Below are 15762 nucleotides of genomic sequence, written 5' to 3' on the forward strand. Positions count from 1 at the left end.
GGACAGGGGGTACCATTAGGGACAGGGGGTACCATTAGGGGCAGGGGGTACCATTAGGGGACAGGGGGTACCATTAGGGACAGGGGGTACCATAAGGGGGCAGGAGAGGCACCAACTCACTATAAATGGCAGAATAGCTGTCTCTGCCCATAGGAGGGGCTGCCTCACATGCTAATGAATGGGTGTGTCTGCCTCCTGCCAATCAGTTGCGTCGCTTCAGTGTCAGTCAGACCCTACATGCCCCCCCCCTCCCGGGCAGAAGATGGGAGCGCCGCTGGGCGTGTCTCTCTCATGTGAGGCCAGTCCGTCTGTCAATCAAGAAAGGGGCTGTCCCTGAGAGCGACGGTTCCAATTGCCACTAAGGGGGCTGTCCCTGGGAGGGGGCGGCCCTATGATGTCAGTGAGGGGGCGGCCCTATGATGTCAGTGAGGGGCGGGCTCTCTGATGTCACTCTCCCAGCTGTTCCCCGCACAATGGCAGCCGGAGGGGCCGAGGCCTGTGGGGGAGAGACGGCCCGTCAGTAGAAGGGAGTGCCGGAGAGACAGGGAGAGACAGGGAGAGACTTCCCATGGTGAGTGAGCGGCCGGAGGGGAGAGGGCTGGGCCCCGGGGTATTAGGGCTTCTGTAGCAAACTCACTCTTATTGGTTAATCCCGGGGCTCTGAGGCTGCTGGGAAATGTGTACTCGGCTGTGATTGGGCAGATGTGGTGCCCGGGGGCAATAGAGATATAGTCAGGGGCACAACCTGGCCTGTCTAGCCCCCCCTCCCCATAGTAAGGATTCGGCTCAGTCTGCGCTACATGGGGCAGAATGGGTTTGGGTACTGGCACTCACTGGGCCCAGATGGGTCTGCTGGTATCTAGGTGCCCCCTGGGTAACTCACTGTGCCAGAGTGTGCCCTCCCCAGAGTGTGCCCTCCCCATGCCAGAGTGTGCCCTCCCCAGAGTGTGCCCTCCCCAGAGCGTGCCCTCCCCAGAGCGTGCCCTCCCCAGAGCGTGCCCTCCCCAGAGCGTGCCCTCCCCAGAGTGTGCCCTCCCCATGCCAGAGTGTGCCCTCCCCAGAGTGTGCCCTCCCCAGAGCGTGCCCTCCCCAGAGCGTGCCCTCCCCAGAGCGTGCCCTCCCCAGAGCGTGCCCTCCCCAGAGCGTGCCCTCCCCAGAGTGTGCCCTCCCCATGCCAGAGCGTGCCCTCCCCAGAGCGTGGCCTCCCCAGAGTGTGCCCTCCCCATGCCAGAGCGTGCCCTCTCCAGAGTGTGCCCTCCCCAGAGTGTGCCCTCCCCATGCCAGAGCGTGCCCTCCCCAGAGCGTGCCCTCCCCAGAGTGTGCCCTCCCCATGCCAGAGCGTGGCCTCCCCAGAGTGTGCCCTCCCCATGCCAGAGCGTGGCCTCCCCAGAGTGTGCCCTCCCCATGCCAGAGCGTGCCCTCCCTGCCCCCAGGAAGGGAAGGAAGGGAATGATGGGTTCAGGGGAGGTGGCACAGGAACAAGTTGCTACTGAAATAAAAGGCATTGTTTGCCCCGGGGCAGCTGGGCGGGTATTAGTAGGAATGAGCCCCAAATCTGCGCCACTGACAGATAAACAGAAGGGAAATGAAGTTGGCAGGTTATTTCCCCTTTACATTGGCCGGACACTGGCGGGTTACCTTGGCACTACTGAGGCACCGCTGGGGCAGTTCCCGTCCAGCCATAAAGCAGCCCAGACCCACAGAGTGGGTGAAAGTGTCCCCCCTGCAGCCCCCTTTGTCCCCCCTGCAGCCCCCTTTGTCCCCCCTGCAGCCCCCTTTGTCCCCCCTGCAGCCCCCCATGTCCCCCCTGCTGCCCCCCATGTCCCCCCTGCTGCCCCCCATGTCCCCCCTGCTGCCCCCATGCCCACCCTGCTGCCCCCCATGTCCCCCCTGCTGCCCCCCATGCCCCCCTCGTCAGTACACGGGCAGTAGGGGGCTCAGTTACAAATCCCACAGAAGTGCTGGATCCGTAAGAGGGCAAGTTGCACCCCGTGGGGTTACCTGCCCCCCTGCAGTCGCCAGTAGAGGTTCTGCCCCTGAGTATTTATTCCCCCCCTCCCCTTGAGCTTTATCCCCCCCCATGGGGTTACCTGCCCCCCTGCAGTCGCCAGTAGAGGTTCTGCCCCTGAGTATTTATTCCCCCCCCTTCCCCTTGAGCTTTATCCCCCCCCCCACCTGTGGGGTTACCTGCCCCCCTGCAGTCGCCAGTAGAGGTTCTGCCCCTGAGTATTTATTCCCCCCCTCCCCTTGAGCTTTATCCCCCCCCATGGGGTTACCTGCCCCCCTGCAGTCGCCAGTAGAGGTTCTGCCCCTGAGTATTTATTCCCCCCCCGTGGGGTTACCTGCCCCCCTGCAGTCGCCAGTAGAGGTTCTGCCCCTGAGTATTTATTCCCCCCCCCGTGGGGTTACCTGCCCCCCTGCAGCCGCCAGTAGAGGTTCTGCCCCTGAGTATTTATTCCCCCCCCGTGGGGTTACCTGCCCCCCTGCAGTCGCCAGTAGAGGTTCTGCCCCTGAGTATTTATTCCCCCCCCGTGGGGTTACCTGCCCCCCTGCAGTCGCCAGTAGAGGTTCTGCCCCTGAGTATTTATTCCCCCCCCGTGGGGTTACCTGCCCCCCTGCAGCCGCCAGTAGAGGTTCTGCCCCTGAGTATTTATTCCCCCCCTCCCCTTGAGCTTTATCCCCCCCCATGGGGTTACCTGCCCCCCTGCAGTCGCCAGTAGAGGTTCTGCCCCTGAGTATTTATTCCCCCCCCCGTGGGGTTACCTGCCCCCCTGCAGTCGCCAGTAGAGGTTCTGCCCCTGAGTATTTATTCCCCCCCCGTGGGGTTACCTGCCCCCCTGCAGTCGCCAGTAGAGGTTCTGCCCCTGAGTATTTATTCCCCCCCCGTGGGGTTACCTGCCCCCCTGCAGTCGCCAGTAGAGGTTCTGCCCCTGAGTATTTATTCCCCCCCCCGTGGGGTTACCTGCCCCCCTGCAGCCGCCAGTAGAGGTTCTGCCCCTGAGTATTTATTCCCCCCCCGTGGGGTTACCTGCCCCCCTGCAGTCGCCAGTAGAGGTTCTGCCCCTGAGTATTTATTCCCCCCCCGTGGGGTTACCTGCCCCCCTGCAGTCGCCAGTAGAGGTTCTGCCCCTGAGTATTTATTCCCCCCCGTGGGGTTACCTGCCCCCCTGCAGCCGCCAGTAGAGGTTCTGCCCCTGAGTATTTATTCCCCCCCCGTGGGGTTACCTGCCCCCCTGCAGTCGCCAGTAGAGGTTCTGCCCCTGAGTATTTATTCCCCCCCCGTGGGGTTACCTGCCCCCCTGCAGTCGCCAGTAGAGGTTCTGCCCCTGAGTATTTATTCCCCCCCCGTGGGGTTACCTGCCCCCCTGCAGTCGCCAGTAGAGGTTCTGCCCCTGAGTATTTATTCCCCCCCCGTGGGGTTACCTGCCCCCCTGCAGCCGCCAGTAGAGGTTCTGCCCCTGAGTATTTATTCCCCCCCCGTGGGGTTACCTGCCCCCCTGCAGTCGCCAGTAGAGGTTCTGCCCCTGAGTATTTATTCCCCCCCCATGGGGTTACCTGCCCCCCTGCAGTCGCCAGTAGAGGTTCTGCCCCTGAGTATTTATTCCCCCCCCGTGGGGTTACCTGCCCCCCTGCAGTCGCCAGTAGAGGTTCTGCCCCTGAGTATTTATTCCCCCCCCGTGGGGTTACCTGCCCCCCTGCAGCCGCCAGTAGAGGTTCTGCCCCTGAGTATTTATTCCCCCCCGTGGGGTTACCTGCCCCCCTGCAGTCGCCAGTAGAGGTTCTGCCCCTGAGTATTTATTCCCCCCCCCCCCCGTGGGGTTACCTGCCCCCCTGCAGTCGCCAGTAGAGGTTCTGCCCCTGAGTATTTATTCCCCCCCCCCCGTGGGGTTACCTGCCCCCCTGCAGTCGCCAGTAGAGGTTCTGCCCCTGAGTATTTATTCCCCCCGTTTCCCAGTGAGGCTGCGGGAGGGAGACAAGATGGCGAGCCCTGTGGTGCGACAGATCGACAAGCAATTCCTCATCTGCAGCATCTGCCTCGAGCGCTACCACATCCCCAAGGTGCTGCCCTGTCTGCACACCTTCTGTGAGAGGTAAGTGCCCCCCTGTGTGGTACCTGCGCCCCCCTGTGTGGTACCTGCGCCCCCCTGTGTGGTACCTGCGCCCCCCTGTGTGGTACCTGCGCCCCCCTGTGTGGTACCTGCGCCCCCCTGTGTGGTACCTGCGCCCCCCTGTGTGGTACCTGCGCCCCCCTGTGTGGTACCTGCGCCCCCCTGTGTGGTACCTGCGCCCCCCTGTGTGGTACCTGCGCCCCCCTGTGTGGTACCTGCGCCCCCCTGTGTGGTACCTGCGCCCCCCTGTGTGGTACCTGCGCCCCCCTTGTGTGGTACCTGCGCCCCCCTTGTGTGGTACCTGCGCCCCCTGGGTGTGGTACCTGCGCCCCCCTGGGTGTGGTACCTGCGCCCCCCTGTGTGGTACCTGCGCCCCCTTGTGTGGTACCTGCGCCCCCTTGTGTGGTACATGCGCCCCCTTGTGTGGTACATGCGCCCCCTTGTGTGGCACATGTTCTCTGGGGAGTACCCCCAATGCCACAGCTGCCCACATAAGGGCCATGGCCGGCCACATAAGGGCCACGGCCTCCCGCATTAGGGCCACGGCCTCCCGCATTAGGGCCACGGCCTCCCGCATTAGGGCCACGGCCTCCCGCATTAGGGCCACGGCCGCCCGCATTAGGGCCACGGCATTAGGGCCACGGACTCCCGCATTAGGGCCACGGACTCCCGCATTAGGGCCACGGCCTCCCGCATTAGGGCCACGGCCGCCCACATTAGGGCCACGGCCGCCCACATTAGGGCCACGGCGCCGCAGTGGGTGCCAAGCAAGTGCGCCAGGGGAGAATGCCCGGGTGCTGCTCTCTCTCGGGAGCTGTCTCGTTCTTGCTGACGCCCCTCTCGTTTCAGATGCCTGCAGAGCTATATCCCGCCGCAGAGCCTGACCCTCTCCTGCCCCGTGTGCCGCCAAACCTCCATCTTGCCCGAGAAGGGAGTCTCCGCCCTGCAGAACAACTTCTTCATTACGAACCTGATGGAGGTTCTGCAGCGCAGCCCGGAGAGTGGGCGCCAGGAGCAGAGCGTCCTGCCCAGCGAGGGCCAAGAAGCCGGCACCCCGTTATCCTGCCCAAACCACCAGGGCAAGGTAGGGACTATCTGCCCCATGGGGCACTCGCTATTTACCCCCCATTGGGCCTCCGTCTGGGCTCTAGCAGAGACTCCCCCCCCCCCCATGCCCCACTCATTCCCCATATTCTCTTGTATTGGCAGACAATGGAGTATTACTGTGGCCCCTGCGAGACAGCCATGTGTGTAGAGTGCACCGAGGGGGAGCACCGAGAGCACTGCACCGTCCCGCTGAGAGATGTGGTGGAACAACACAAGGCGTCACTGCGCAACCAGCTGGAGAGTATTAGGAGCAGGTACCGCCCTCGGCCCCCCACCCTGCGCCCCCATTCTCCCCCATATCTCTTTAGGCGACAGGTCCCTTCAGTAATTTGTAAAGTCCTGTAAATTGGTCATTTGGAAATTTTGGTTATTAGAAGAAAAAATGCACATGATATATATCCCTGTACCGGCTGTGAACTTCTTTATGAAGATTTGGAAATGGCGGCTCTAATGTCTGCAGTGATCTTTCTGGCATGTCTGGGGTTGGAGTGCTCATTAGCCATTTCTACTGAGATGTTACTGGCATGTCTGGGGTTGGAGTGCTCATTAGCCATTTCTACTGAGATGTTACTGGCATGTCTGGGGTTGGAGTGCTCATTAGCCATTTCTACTGAGATGTTACTGGCATGTCTGGGGTTGGAGTGCTCGTTAGCCATTTCTACTGAGATGTTACTGGCATGTCTGGGGTCGGAGTGCTCATTAACCATTTCTACTGAGATGTTACTGGCATGTCTGGGGTTGGAGTGCTCATTAGCCATTTCTACTGAGATGTTACTGGCATGTCTGGGGTTGGAGTGCTCATTAGCCATTTCTACTGAGATGTTACTGGCATGTCTGGGGTCGGAGTGCTCATTAGCCATTTCTACTGAGATGTTACTGGCATGTCTGGGGTTGGAGTGCTCATTAGCCATTTCTACTGAGATGTTACTGCCATGTCTGGGGTTGGAGTGCTCGTTAGCCATTTCTACTGAGATGTTACTGGCATGTCTGGGGTCGGAGTGCTCATTAGCCATTTCTATGGAGATGTTACTGGCATGTCTGGGGTCGGAGTGCTCATTAGCCATTTCTATGGAGATCTTACTGGCATGTCTGGGGTTGGAGTGCTTGTTAGCCATTTCTACTGAGATCTTACTGGCATGTCTGGGGTTGGAGTGCTTGTTAACCATTTCTACTGAGATGTTACTGGCATGCCTGGGGTTAATATGCTGATTATTTATTTTCTGTAGTAATTATACTGGCAGAGCTGGGGTTAGTATGCTGATCATCCAGTGGGTGTGGCCACATAGTGGGTGTAGCCCAAAGATTAGCTGCAGGTCCTAATTTATACTGAGCCCTGACTGGTTGCCTTTAGGATCCCCCAGTTGACGTCGGCCATTGACCTCGTGAGTGATATCAGCCGGCAGCTGAGCGAGAGGAAGAACTCGGCGGTGAATGAGATTTGCTCCGCCTTCGAGGAGCTGGAGAAGGCTCTGCAGCAGAGGAAGAGCGCTCTGCTGCAGGACCTGGAGGCAATATGCGTGGGCAAGCAGAAGGTAGGTCCAAGTCCTGGTGGTGCCATCACTGAGCCAAGAACTTCCACGCTACTGCCCTCCCACCCTGAGCTTTACCCCCTAATGATTTAGGGACAAATTTCCACTTGTAAGTTTGGTTGTTCCTTCCCCAGGTCCTACAGTCCCAACTCTCCTCCCTACGGCAGGGCTTGGACAATATGGAGAGCAGCGTGCGTTTCACAGAGCAAGCCCTAGGGCACGGCTCGGAGACAGAAGTCCTCTTAGTAAGGAAACAGATGAGCGAGCGTCTCAATGAGCTGGCCGCCCGGGATTTCCCACTCCATCCCCAGCAGAACCCCCAACTTGAGTTTCGAGTAGAGACCGAGGGGCTCAGACGCTCCCTGCAGAACCTGGGGGCCCTGCTCACCACAAATGCTGTTGCGTATGCGTCGGTGGCCACAGGAGAGGGCTTACGCCAAGCTCTGGTTGGACAACAGACATCAGTTACAGTTACCACCAAGGACATGGACGGGGAGCTGGTGCGCAGTGGCAATGCCACCCTAAAGGCCCAAATCACAGGTCCAGATGGGGGAGCACAAGAGGGAGAGGTGACTGACAATAAGAACGGAACGTATGAGGTTTTGTACACCTTGCGCGTAGAAGGAGAGCACCTCTTGTCTCTGAGGCTTTATGGACAACCTCTGCGTGGTAGCCCTTACCGAGTGCGGGCAATAAAGCCTGGGGATGTGCCACCTTCACCCGAGGATGTCAAGCGCAGGGTGAAATCTCCAAGTGGGGGGCACATTCGCCAGAAGGCTGTGAGGAGACCCTCTAGCATGTACAGTACTAACAAGAAGAAGGAGAATCCCATAGAAGATGAAATGATACTGAGAGTGGGTGAGAGGCGGAGGGTATGGGGTGGGGGATAATGGAGATTGCGATTAATAATGTCTTGTATGGGTTGGGTCCCACAGGAAGGGCCTTCAGGATGAAATTGAAGGGAACTGATTCTATTAATACAAGATAGGGCCATGATTAGGATCTGCTCAGGGGCACCATGGGTGGGATTCTGTAGCTTTGGGATCTGCTCAGGGGCACCATGGGTGGGATTCTGTAGCTTTGGGATCTGCTCAGGGTCACCATGGGTGGGATTCTGTAGCTTTGGGATCTGCTCAGGGTCACCATGGGTGGGATTCTGTAGCTTTGGGATCTGCTCAGGGTCACCATGGATGGGATTCTATAGCTTTGGGATCTGCTCAGGGGCACCATGGGTGGGATTCTGTAGCTTTGGGATCTGCTCAGGGGCACCATGGGTGGGATTCTGTAGCTTTGGGATCTGCTCAGGGTCACCATGGATGGGATTCTGTAGCCTTGGGATCTGCTCAGGGGCACCATGGGTGGGATTCTGTAGCTTTGGGATCTGCTCAGGGTCACCATGGATGGGATTCTGTAGCTTTGGGATCTGCTCAGGGGCACCATGGATGGGATTCTGTAGCTTTGGGATCTGCTCAGGGGCACCATGGGTGGGATTCTGTAGCTTTGGGATCTTCTCAGGGGCACCATGGGTGGGATTCTGTAGCTTTGGGATCTTCTCAGGGGCACCATGGGTGGGATTCTGTAGCTTTGGGATCTGCTCAGGGTCACCATGGATGGGATTCTGTAGCTTTGGGATCTGCTCGGGCACCATGGGTTGGATTCTGTAGCTTTGGGATCTGCTCAGGGTCAATATGGATGGGATTCTGTAGCTTTGGGATCTGCTCGAGGTCACCATGAGTGGGATTCTGTAGCTTTGGGATCTGCTCAGGGGCACCATGGGTGGGATTCTGTAGCTTTGGGATCTGCTCGGGGCACCATGGGTGGGATTCTGTAGCTTTGGGATCTGCTCGGGGCACCATGGGTGGGATTCTGAGAGAGAGAGGTAAGGATCACTGGGAATGTTCTGGGCCCTCACCTAATGTAGTGTCTTGCGCTTTGCCAGGCTCCCGAGGGAGAGACAAAGGGGAATTCTCCAATTTACAGGGAATCTCCGCCTCCTGCAATAATCGCATTGTTGTGGCCGACAGCAATAACCAGTGTATCCAGGTAAGGGGAAGCAAATCTCATACCTTAGGCTCCTCCCATTCCCCACATCCCTAACCTCTCTCCTTCCCATGCTTCTCAGGTCTTCACCAACGATGGGCAGTTCAAGCTTAGGTTTGGAGTTCGAGGTAGGTCCCCGGGGCAGTTGCAGCGCCCAACAGGAGTGGCAGTGGACATGAATGGAGATATTATCGTAGCAGACTATGACAATCGCTGGGTCAGCATCTTTTCCCCTGAGGGCAAGTTCAAGGTATTAGATTTGTGGTGGAATCTGGTGCTTTAGGAGAAAAATGAATCTTCTGATCAAATCCTTTCCCCCCCAGTTCCTGTCTTTCTCTGGTATCCCCCATATTTCCACGTAATTCCTTGTTCCCCTTCCATCACCTATTTCCATTGACTTCTTCTCATTGACACACCTAGACCTTTCTCTTCCTCACCCCCCATGTGACTTTCTCTGGGCAGAACAAGATTGGCGTAGGGCGTCTCATGGGGCCCAAAGGAGTGGCTGTTGACCGTAACGGACACCTAATTGTAGTAGACAACAAATCCTGCTGCATTTTCATCTTCCAGTCCAATGGGAAGCTTGTGGGAAGATTTGGGGCACGTGGACCTGGGGACAAGCAACAACCCGGGGCTTTAGATGGTAATAACCGAAGGATGATTAGGAGGCATATTAGGGATGGTAGACTTGTGTTTATTGGTGCTCAGACGGAGACAGGACTCCATGATACCGTAGCACTAGGGAGCTTGTCGGGTTCTATTAGATTCTCTGGGTTCATTTGGAGCAGGAACCTGAGTAATGGCCCTAGAACCCTGCTAGGAAGACCTGAGTTTGCCATTGGGGAACATATATCATTACATTATAAAGAAGAATTGTTTTGGGGGTGAAAAGGCCTTTGGGGGAGCAGGAAAAAACACCGCTGGGAAGAGAAAAACCATTGGGGTAAAATATGGGGTAGAAGCTTCTACCCCATTGGGCCATTGGGAACAATTACAATTGGGAACAGTGACTTGAAGAAGAATAAAAAAAGCTTCTTTAGGGGTTGGAATAATTTGTATTTTCAGTGAAGGGGTAAAGGGGAAATTTGGGGTGTTCAGGAAGGAAGTAGGACATGAGAGGGGGGGTAGGATTTGTGCCGGAATGTAACTGGATTCTGTTTTGGCCCAGGCCCCCATTTCGTGGCAGTGAATAACAAGAATGAGATTGTGGTTACAGATTTTCACAACCACTCAGTCAAGGTAAGTTGTGGCCCCCAAGGGTGTGTCTGGGTGTCGCCAAAACTGAACGACCCCCAATAGGAAATTCAGAAATGATTGCATAGGAACCATGAGTGGGTATTGGGCGCTGAGAGTAATAAACCCAACTGGCATAAGGAGTCAAGGAAAAGCTGGGGGGTGGGGCTTAGAGGGTGGAGAAGAAGCAAAAGGGCGTTGGGTTTGGGGCCAAAGTAGAAGAAGGGAAAGGAATCTGCACATTTCTACCCCAATGTGGGGTATTTAGCTGAGTGGTGCCAACTGTTCCCTGTCCTTCTTCCCCCCAGGTCTACAGCGCAGATGGGGAGTTCCTCTACAAGTTTGGTTCCCACGGGGAGGGGAACGGCCAGTTTAATGCCCCCACTGGGGTTGCTGTGGATTCCAATGGAAATATAATTGTGGCTGACTGGGGCAACAGCAGAATACAGGTAAAAACAAGGGTAGGGCATTAGTCTCTGCTAGTGGGGCAACAGTATATAGGGGGGTCGGGGATAGAGACATAAGGAGAATCACTGGGTACCAGTATATAGAGATGGGGGGTCGGGGATAGAGACATAAGGAGAATCACTGGGTACCAGTATATAGAGATGGGGGGTCAGGGATAGAGACATAAGGAGAATCACTGGGTACCAGTATATAGAGATGGGGGGGTCAGGGATAGAGACATAAGGAGAATCACTGGGTACCAGTATATAGAGATGGGGGGTCGGGGATAGAGACATAAGGAGAATCACTGGGTACCAGTATATAGAGATGGGGGGTCAGGGATAGAGACATAAGGAGAATCACTGGGTACCAGTATATAGAGATGGGGGGTCAGGGATAGAGACATAAGGAGAATCACTGGGTACCAGTATATAGAGATGGGGGGGTCAGGGATAGAGACATAAGGAGAATCACTGGGTACCAGTATATAGAGATGGGGGGTCAGGATAGAGACATAAGGAGAATCACTGGGTACCAGTATATAGAGATGGGGGGTCAGGGATAGAGACATAAGGAGAATCACTGGGTACCAGTATATAGAGATGGGGGGGTCAGGGATAGAGACATAAGGAGAATCACTGGGTACCAGTATATAGAGATGGGGGGGTCAGGGATAGAGACATAAGGAGAATCACTGGGTACCAGTATATAGAGATGGGGGGTCGGGGATAGAGACATAAGAAGAATCACTGGGTACCAGTATATAGAGATGGGGGTCGGGGATAGAGACATAAGGAGAATCACTGGGTACCAGTATATAGAGATGGGGGGTCGGGGATAGAGACATAAGGAGAATCACTGGGTACCAGTATATAGAGATGGGGGGGTCAGGGATAGAGACATAAGGAGAATCACTGGGTACCAGTATATAGAGATGGGGGGGTCGGGGATAGAGACATAAGGAGAATCACTGGGTACCAGTATATAGAGATGGGGGGGTCGGGGATAGAGACATAAGGGAATCACTGGGTACCAGTATATAGAGATGGGGGTCGGGGATAGAGACATAAGGAGAATCACTGGGTACCAGTATATAGAGATGGGGGGTCGGGGATAGAGACATAAGGAGAATCACTGGGTACCAGTATATAGAGATGGGGGGGTCAGGGATAGAGACATAAGGAGAATTCACTGGGTACCAGTATATAGAGATGGGGGGTCAGGGGATAGAGACATAAGGAGAATCACTGGGTACCAGTATATAGAGATGGGGGGTCAGGGGATAGAGACATAAGGGAGAATCACTGGGTACCAGTATATAGAGAGGGGGGGTCAGGGATAGAGACATAAGGAGAATCACTGGGTACCAGTATATAGAGATGGGGGGGTCAGGGATAGAGACATAAGGAGAATCACTGGGTACCAGTATATAGAGATGGGGAGGGTCAGGGATAGAGACATAAGGAGAATCACTGGTACCAGTATATAGAGATGGGGGGGTCAGGGATAGAGACATAAGGAGAATCACTGGGTACCAGTATATAGAGATGGGGGGTCGGGGATAGAGACATAAGGAGAATCACTGGGTACCAGTATATAGAGATGGGGGGTCGGGGATAGAGACATAAGGAGAATCACTGGGTACCAGTATATAGAGATGGAGGGTCGGGGGATAGAGACATAAGGAGAATCACTGGGTACCAGTATATAGAGATGGGGGGGTCAGGGATAGAGACATAAAGGAGAATCACTGGGTACCAGTATATAGAGATGGGGGGGTCGGGGATAGAGACATAAGGAGAATCACTGGGTACCAGTATATAGAGATGGGGGGGTCGGGGATAGAGACATAAGGAGAATCACTGGGTACCAGTATATAGAGATGGGGGGTCGGGGATAGAGACATAAGGAGAATCACTGGGTACCAGTATATAGAGATGGGGGGGTCGGGGATAGAGAAGGAGAATCACTGGGTATCGGTGTATAGAGAGGGGTAAAGAAATGGGGGGGCTTCGGGACTTTCAGGCAGCCCCTCACCTTTGTGTAACTTCTCTGGCTGAGGGAAGCCATGAATGCCTTTTGGTGATGGAGTAGGGTTGGATATTACCCAGAATTCCTTGACTATCAAAGAAGCAATGTGCAGTGGGATAGACAATTACCCAGAATCCATTGGAATCATACAAAGTTGCTTCTTTCTTTTCCTGATTCAGGTGTTTGACAGCTCAGGTTCATTCCTGTCCTACATAAACACCATGGGGGACCCCCTGTACGGCCCCCAAGGTCTGGCTCTGACCTCAGAGGGACACGTGGTGGTGGCAGACTCTGGGAACCACTGCTTCAAGGTGTATCGGTATCTGCAATGATGGACCCCAGCTTCAGCCGCCTCGCCCAGCTGTACGTCAGGCCTGAAGTGGTGTCTCCTTCTTCTTCTTCTTCTTGTTCTTCTTCTCCTCCTTCCTTCTTTCTCCTTTCTCCTCCTCCTTCTTTCTCCTCCTCCTTCTTTCTCCTCCTCCTTCTTTCTCCTCCTCCTTCTTTCTCCTCCTCCTTCTTTCTCCTCCTCCTTCTTTCTCCTCCTCCTTCTTTCTCCTCCTCCTTCTTTCTCCTCCTCCTTCTTTCTCCTCCTCCTTCTTTCTCCTCCTCCTTCTTTCTCCTCCTCCTTCTTTCTCCTCCTCCTTCTTTCTCCTCCTCCTTCTTTCTCCTCCTCCTTCTTTCTCCTCATGTACTCAGTGTGTCCTGCAGCCAAGCTCTGCTCATCCCGTGCCAGATACTGCCCATGTTCCTGCAGCACCAGATGCACCGTGCCTGGCCCCTACAGACTGGTATCTACCCAGGCTTCTACCCATTCCTGCCCAGCTTGGCATTGCTATGTTTGTGTGTCTGCTCCTTCATGGAATGACTGCCCGGGGGGCCTCGGGACAGTAGGGTGCCTGCCTGGCAGCGGAATGTTTACCCGGGACAGGAGGTATCGGTGGCCGCAGTTGGTTTCCTGGGCCCCTGGCCAGTTTCCAGTGGAATGTTTACAGACTGGAGTATCATGTGGCGGTGCCAGGGCTCACGTGGCGGTGCCAGGGCTCTCAGTGGCACACTGATCCCAGATGGGCTTGGACTAAACCACTGGCTCTCTGGCCTCTGCCAATTGCTTGCACTAGAAGGGTTGAGGTTCAGAGAAGTCCTGATTTCAGGGGCGTTCCCCCCTGTGGCCCCTCGGGATCCCCACTAAGGAACGCACTGGATTTCCGGCTCCAGAAGGGAATTCGTCTGTTTGTGTTTTTATTTGTATTTTTTTTGCTTTTCAGCCACGGGGGGTATCTATAAATCAGCCCCACACACATGCTTCTGCCTAGGGGCCCCACCCCCAACATGGTGTTTACTGAGTAGGTCAAAGCTCATGTATCCCTCAGCCAACTGCCCCTTGTGTGTCGACCCCCGGCAATTCCAGGGGCCCCAGTTAAAGGGGTTTCCAAGGCCCTTCCTTCCTCTCTATAATTGGTCTAATGTAATATAGGTCTCTGGGGGCAACTGTGGAGGAACTGCCCTCCCTCCATCTTTGTTTTGGATCTGATGGTGCAGAGATGTTCTGGTACAGTCTGGCAGAATAGCCCCCTCAAAAAACAGGGTAATGGCCCCCCGGGGGGGGGGGGGGGTAGATGATGGGGAAGTTACTGATCATTCCAAGTCCCAGCACAGAGCTGGGGGGCATCCAGCCTTAGAGGGGTATGTACAGTATGAAAAAGGAGGGGTATATAAGATGGAGGTAAGAGCTCAGGGTGGCACCCTAAATGCACAGAGTTGGGCACCTACAATCAGGGGGTACCTGGGAATGAGTTGTGGGATGGGGCTAGAGAGTATTGGACATGGGGTATATGGGGGGTATATAAGAACCAATATAGGCTAATGGGGGGGGGGGGGGGGCAGGGAGGGCTGTGCCCACCATTAGGTCCTGCCATGGATGCGGAGCTCAGGTTGGCATTGCCACAGTAATGAGGGGTATTTCAGGTAAGGGGGGCAGTTTGCACAAGTATGAGGGGGCATTTACTGAAGTCACAGGGTCTCCCCTATCCCGGGGACTGCACTTTACTGTCATTTCTCATTCATGTGCCCCCCCCCCTTGCTGCCCCCTGTGCCCCTCATTTGCCCTCGGGGTGCCACACGTGCGGGGGGCTTTATGGGAAAGCACTGAATGTATATGGGTTCATTCCCAGTATTGGGGGGGGAAGCACAACTCTATTGACTCTCTAACAGCAGGATTGATGTAGAGTAGGGAGTCAAAGCCGCCCCCCCCAACCAAATCCATACATACTCTCTCTGGGGGGGCACTGTGGCCCCCATGCCAGGTGAGGGACACAGAAGGGTTTCCTAGCAACATGATAGAACTGCCTATCACGCCGGGGGCGGTTCCATTCTAATCAGGTGATGTGCCAATTGCTGCCCCATTGGCTGAGTGAGTATGCGTGCCCCCCAGCTGTTGTTGCAAGGATCTGGCGCCTAGAACTCTGGGGGTTCCTGGCTTTGGGTCTGTTACTCTCTATGGAGCATTTGCTGTTACTCTGTACTTGCACTGAATGTAACGCCCCCTGCTGCCCCAACGGGGGTCGTATTGGAAAGGTCCAGCCCTCTTTGCCCCTTGGTATCTCACGCACATGCCAATCAGCAGAGATCCTTGTTAGACACAAACAGGGGGTGCACAGGGAAGGAATGTTCTCAGCCCCCCCATGTATAGATATATACACACACACATATATATATATATATATATCTCTAAAGGAATGTTCTGGGCGCACAAGATGTACCCTTGCCCAACACTTGCCATTGGCAGCTCCCGCCCCCAGGAGAAATGGCCGGAGGGGCAGGACTATGGGGTATAAAGGAGTGAGCAGGGTAACTTGTTTGGCCAAAAGCTTCAATATATTTGCCACAGTCTTGTTGTTCCACCTGATGTTTTGTAAAGAAGAATAAATAAACTGCTCACAGCAAGTAACGCTCCGTGTCTGACCCGTGCAGTAGCTTTACGCTCCTCTAGTCTGACCCCTGCAGTAGCTTTACACGCCTCTAGTCTGACCCGTGCAGTAGTTTTACACTCCTCTAGTCTGACCCCTGCAGTAGCTTTACACGCCTCTAGTCTGACCCGTACAGTAGCTTTACACTCCTCTAGTCTGACCCCTGCAGTAGCTTTACACTCCTCTAGTCTGACCCCTGCAGTAGCTTTACACTCCTCTAGTCTGACCCCTGCAGTAGCTTTACACGCCTCTAGTCTGACCCGTGCAGTAGCTTTACATTCCTCTAGTCTGACCCGTGCA

The 15762-nt window shown here is 55.4% G+C and overlaps 1 protein-coding gene across 1 annotated transcript; it reads left to right on the forward strand.

The window, feature by feature from the left end:
• The first annotated feature begins 419 nt into the window (after nucleotides 1-419).
• Nucleotides 420-12958, forward strand: trim3 (tripartite motif containing 3). Its single transcript, XM_031897453.1, has 12 exons — nucleotides 420-571; nucleotides 3956-4091; nucleotides 4959-5193; nucleotides 5319-5470; nucleotides 6568-6748; nucleotides 6880-7603; nucleotides 8685-8788; nucleotides 8868-9035; nucleotides 9248-9428; nucleotides 9954-10024; nucleotides 10327-10467; nucleotides 12676-12958. Exons 1-12 carry the CDS (start codon nucleotides 445-447, stop codon nucleotides 12826-12828), a joined length of 2373 nt encoding a protein of 790 aa, XP_031753313.1. The 5' UTR covers nucleotides 420-444; the 3' UTR covers nucleotides 12829-12958.
• Nucleotides 12959-15762: the final 2804 nt, after the last annotated feature.

Source organism: Xenopus tropicalis, chromosome 2 (assembly GCF_000004195.4).
Source record: "Xenopus tropicalis strain Nigerian chromosome 2, UCB_Xtro_10.0, whole genome shotgun sequence".
Lineage (NCBI taxonomy): Eukaryota > Metazoa > Chordata > Amphibia > Anura > Pipidae > Xenopus > Xenopus tropicalis.

Bases quoted from the DNA above. Each gene is read 5' to 3' on its own strand.
- trim3 (XM_031897453.1), top strand. From the start codon at position 445: ATGTCACTCTCCCAGCTGTTCCCCGCACAATGGCAGCCGGAGGGGCCG. The intron at 5,194-5,318 runs GTAGGGACTATC...TTGTATTGGCAG, and splicing joins GCCCAAACCACCAGGGCAAG to ACAATGGAGTATTACTGTGG. The intron at 9,036-9,247 runs GTATTAGATTTG...TTCTCTGGGCAG, and splicing joins CCCCTGAGGGCAAGTTCAAG to AACAAGATTGGCGTAGGGCG.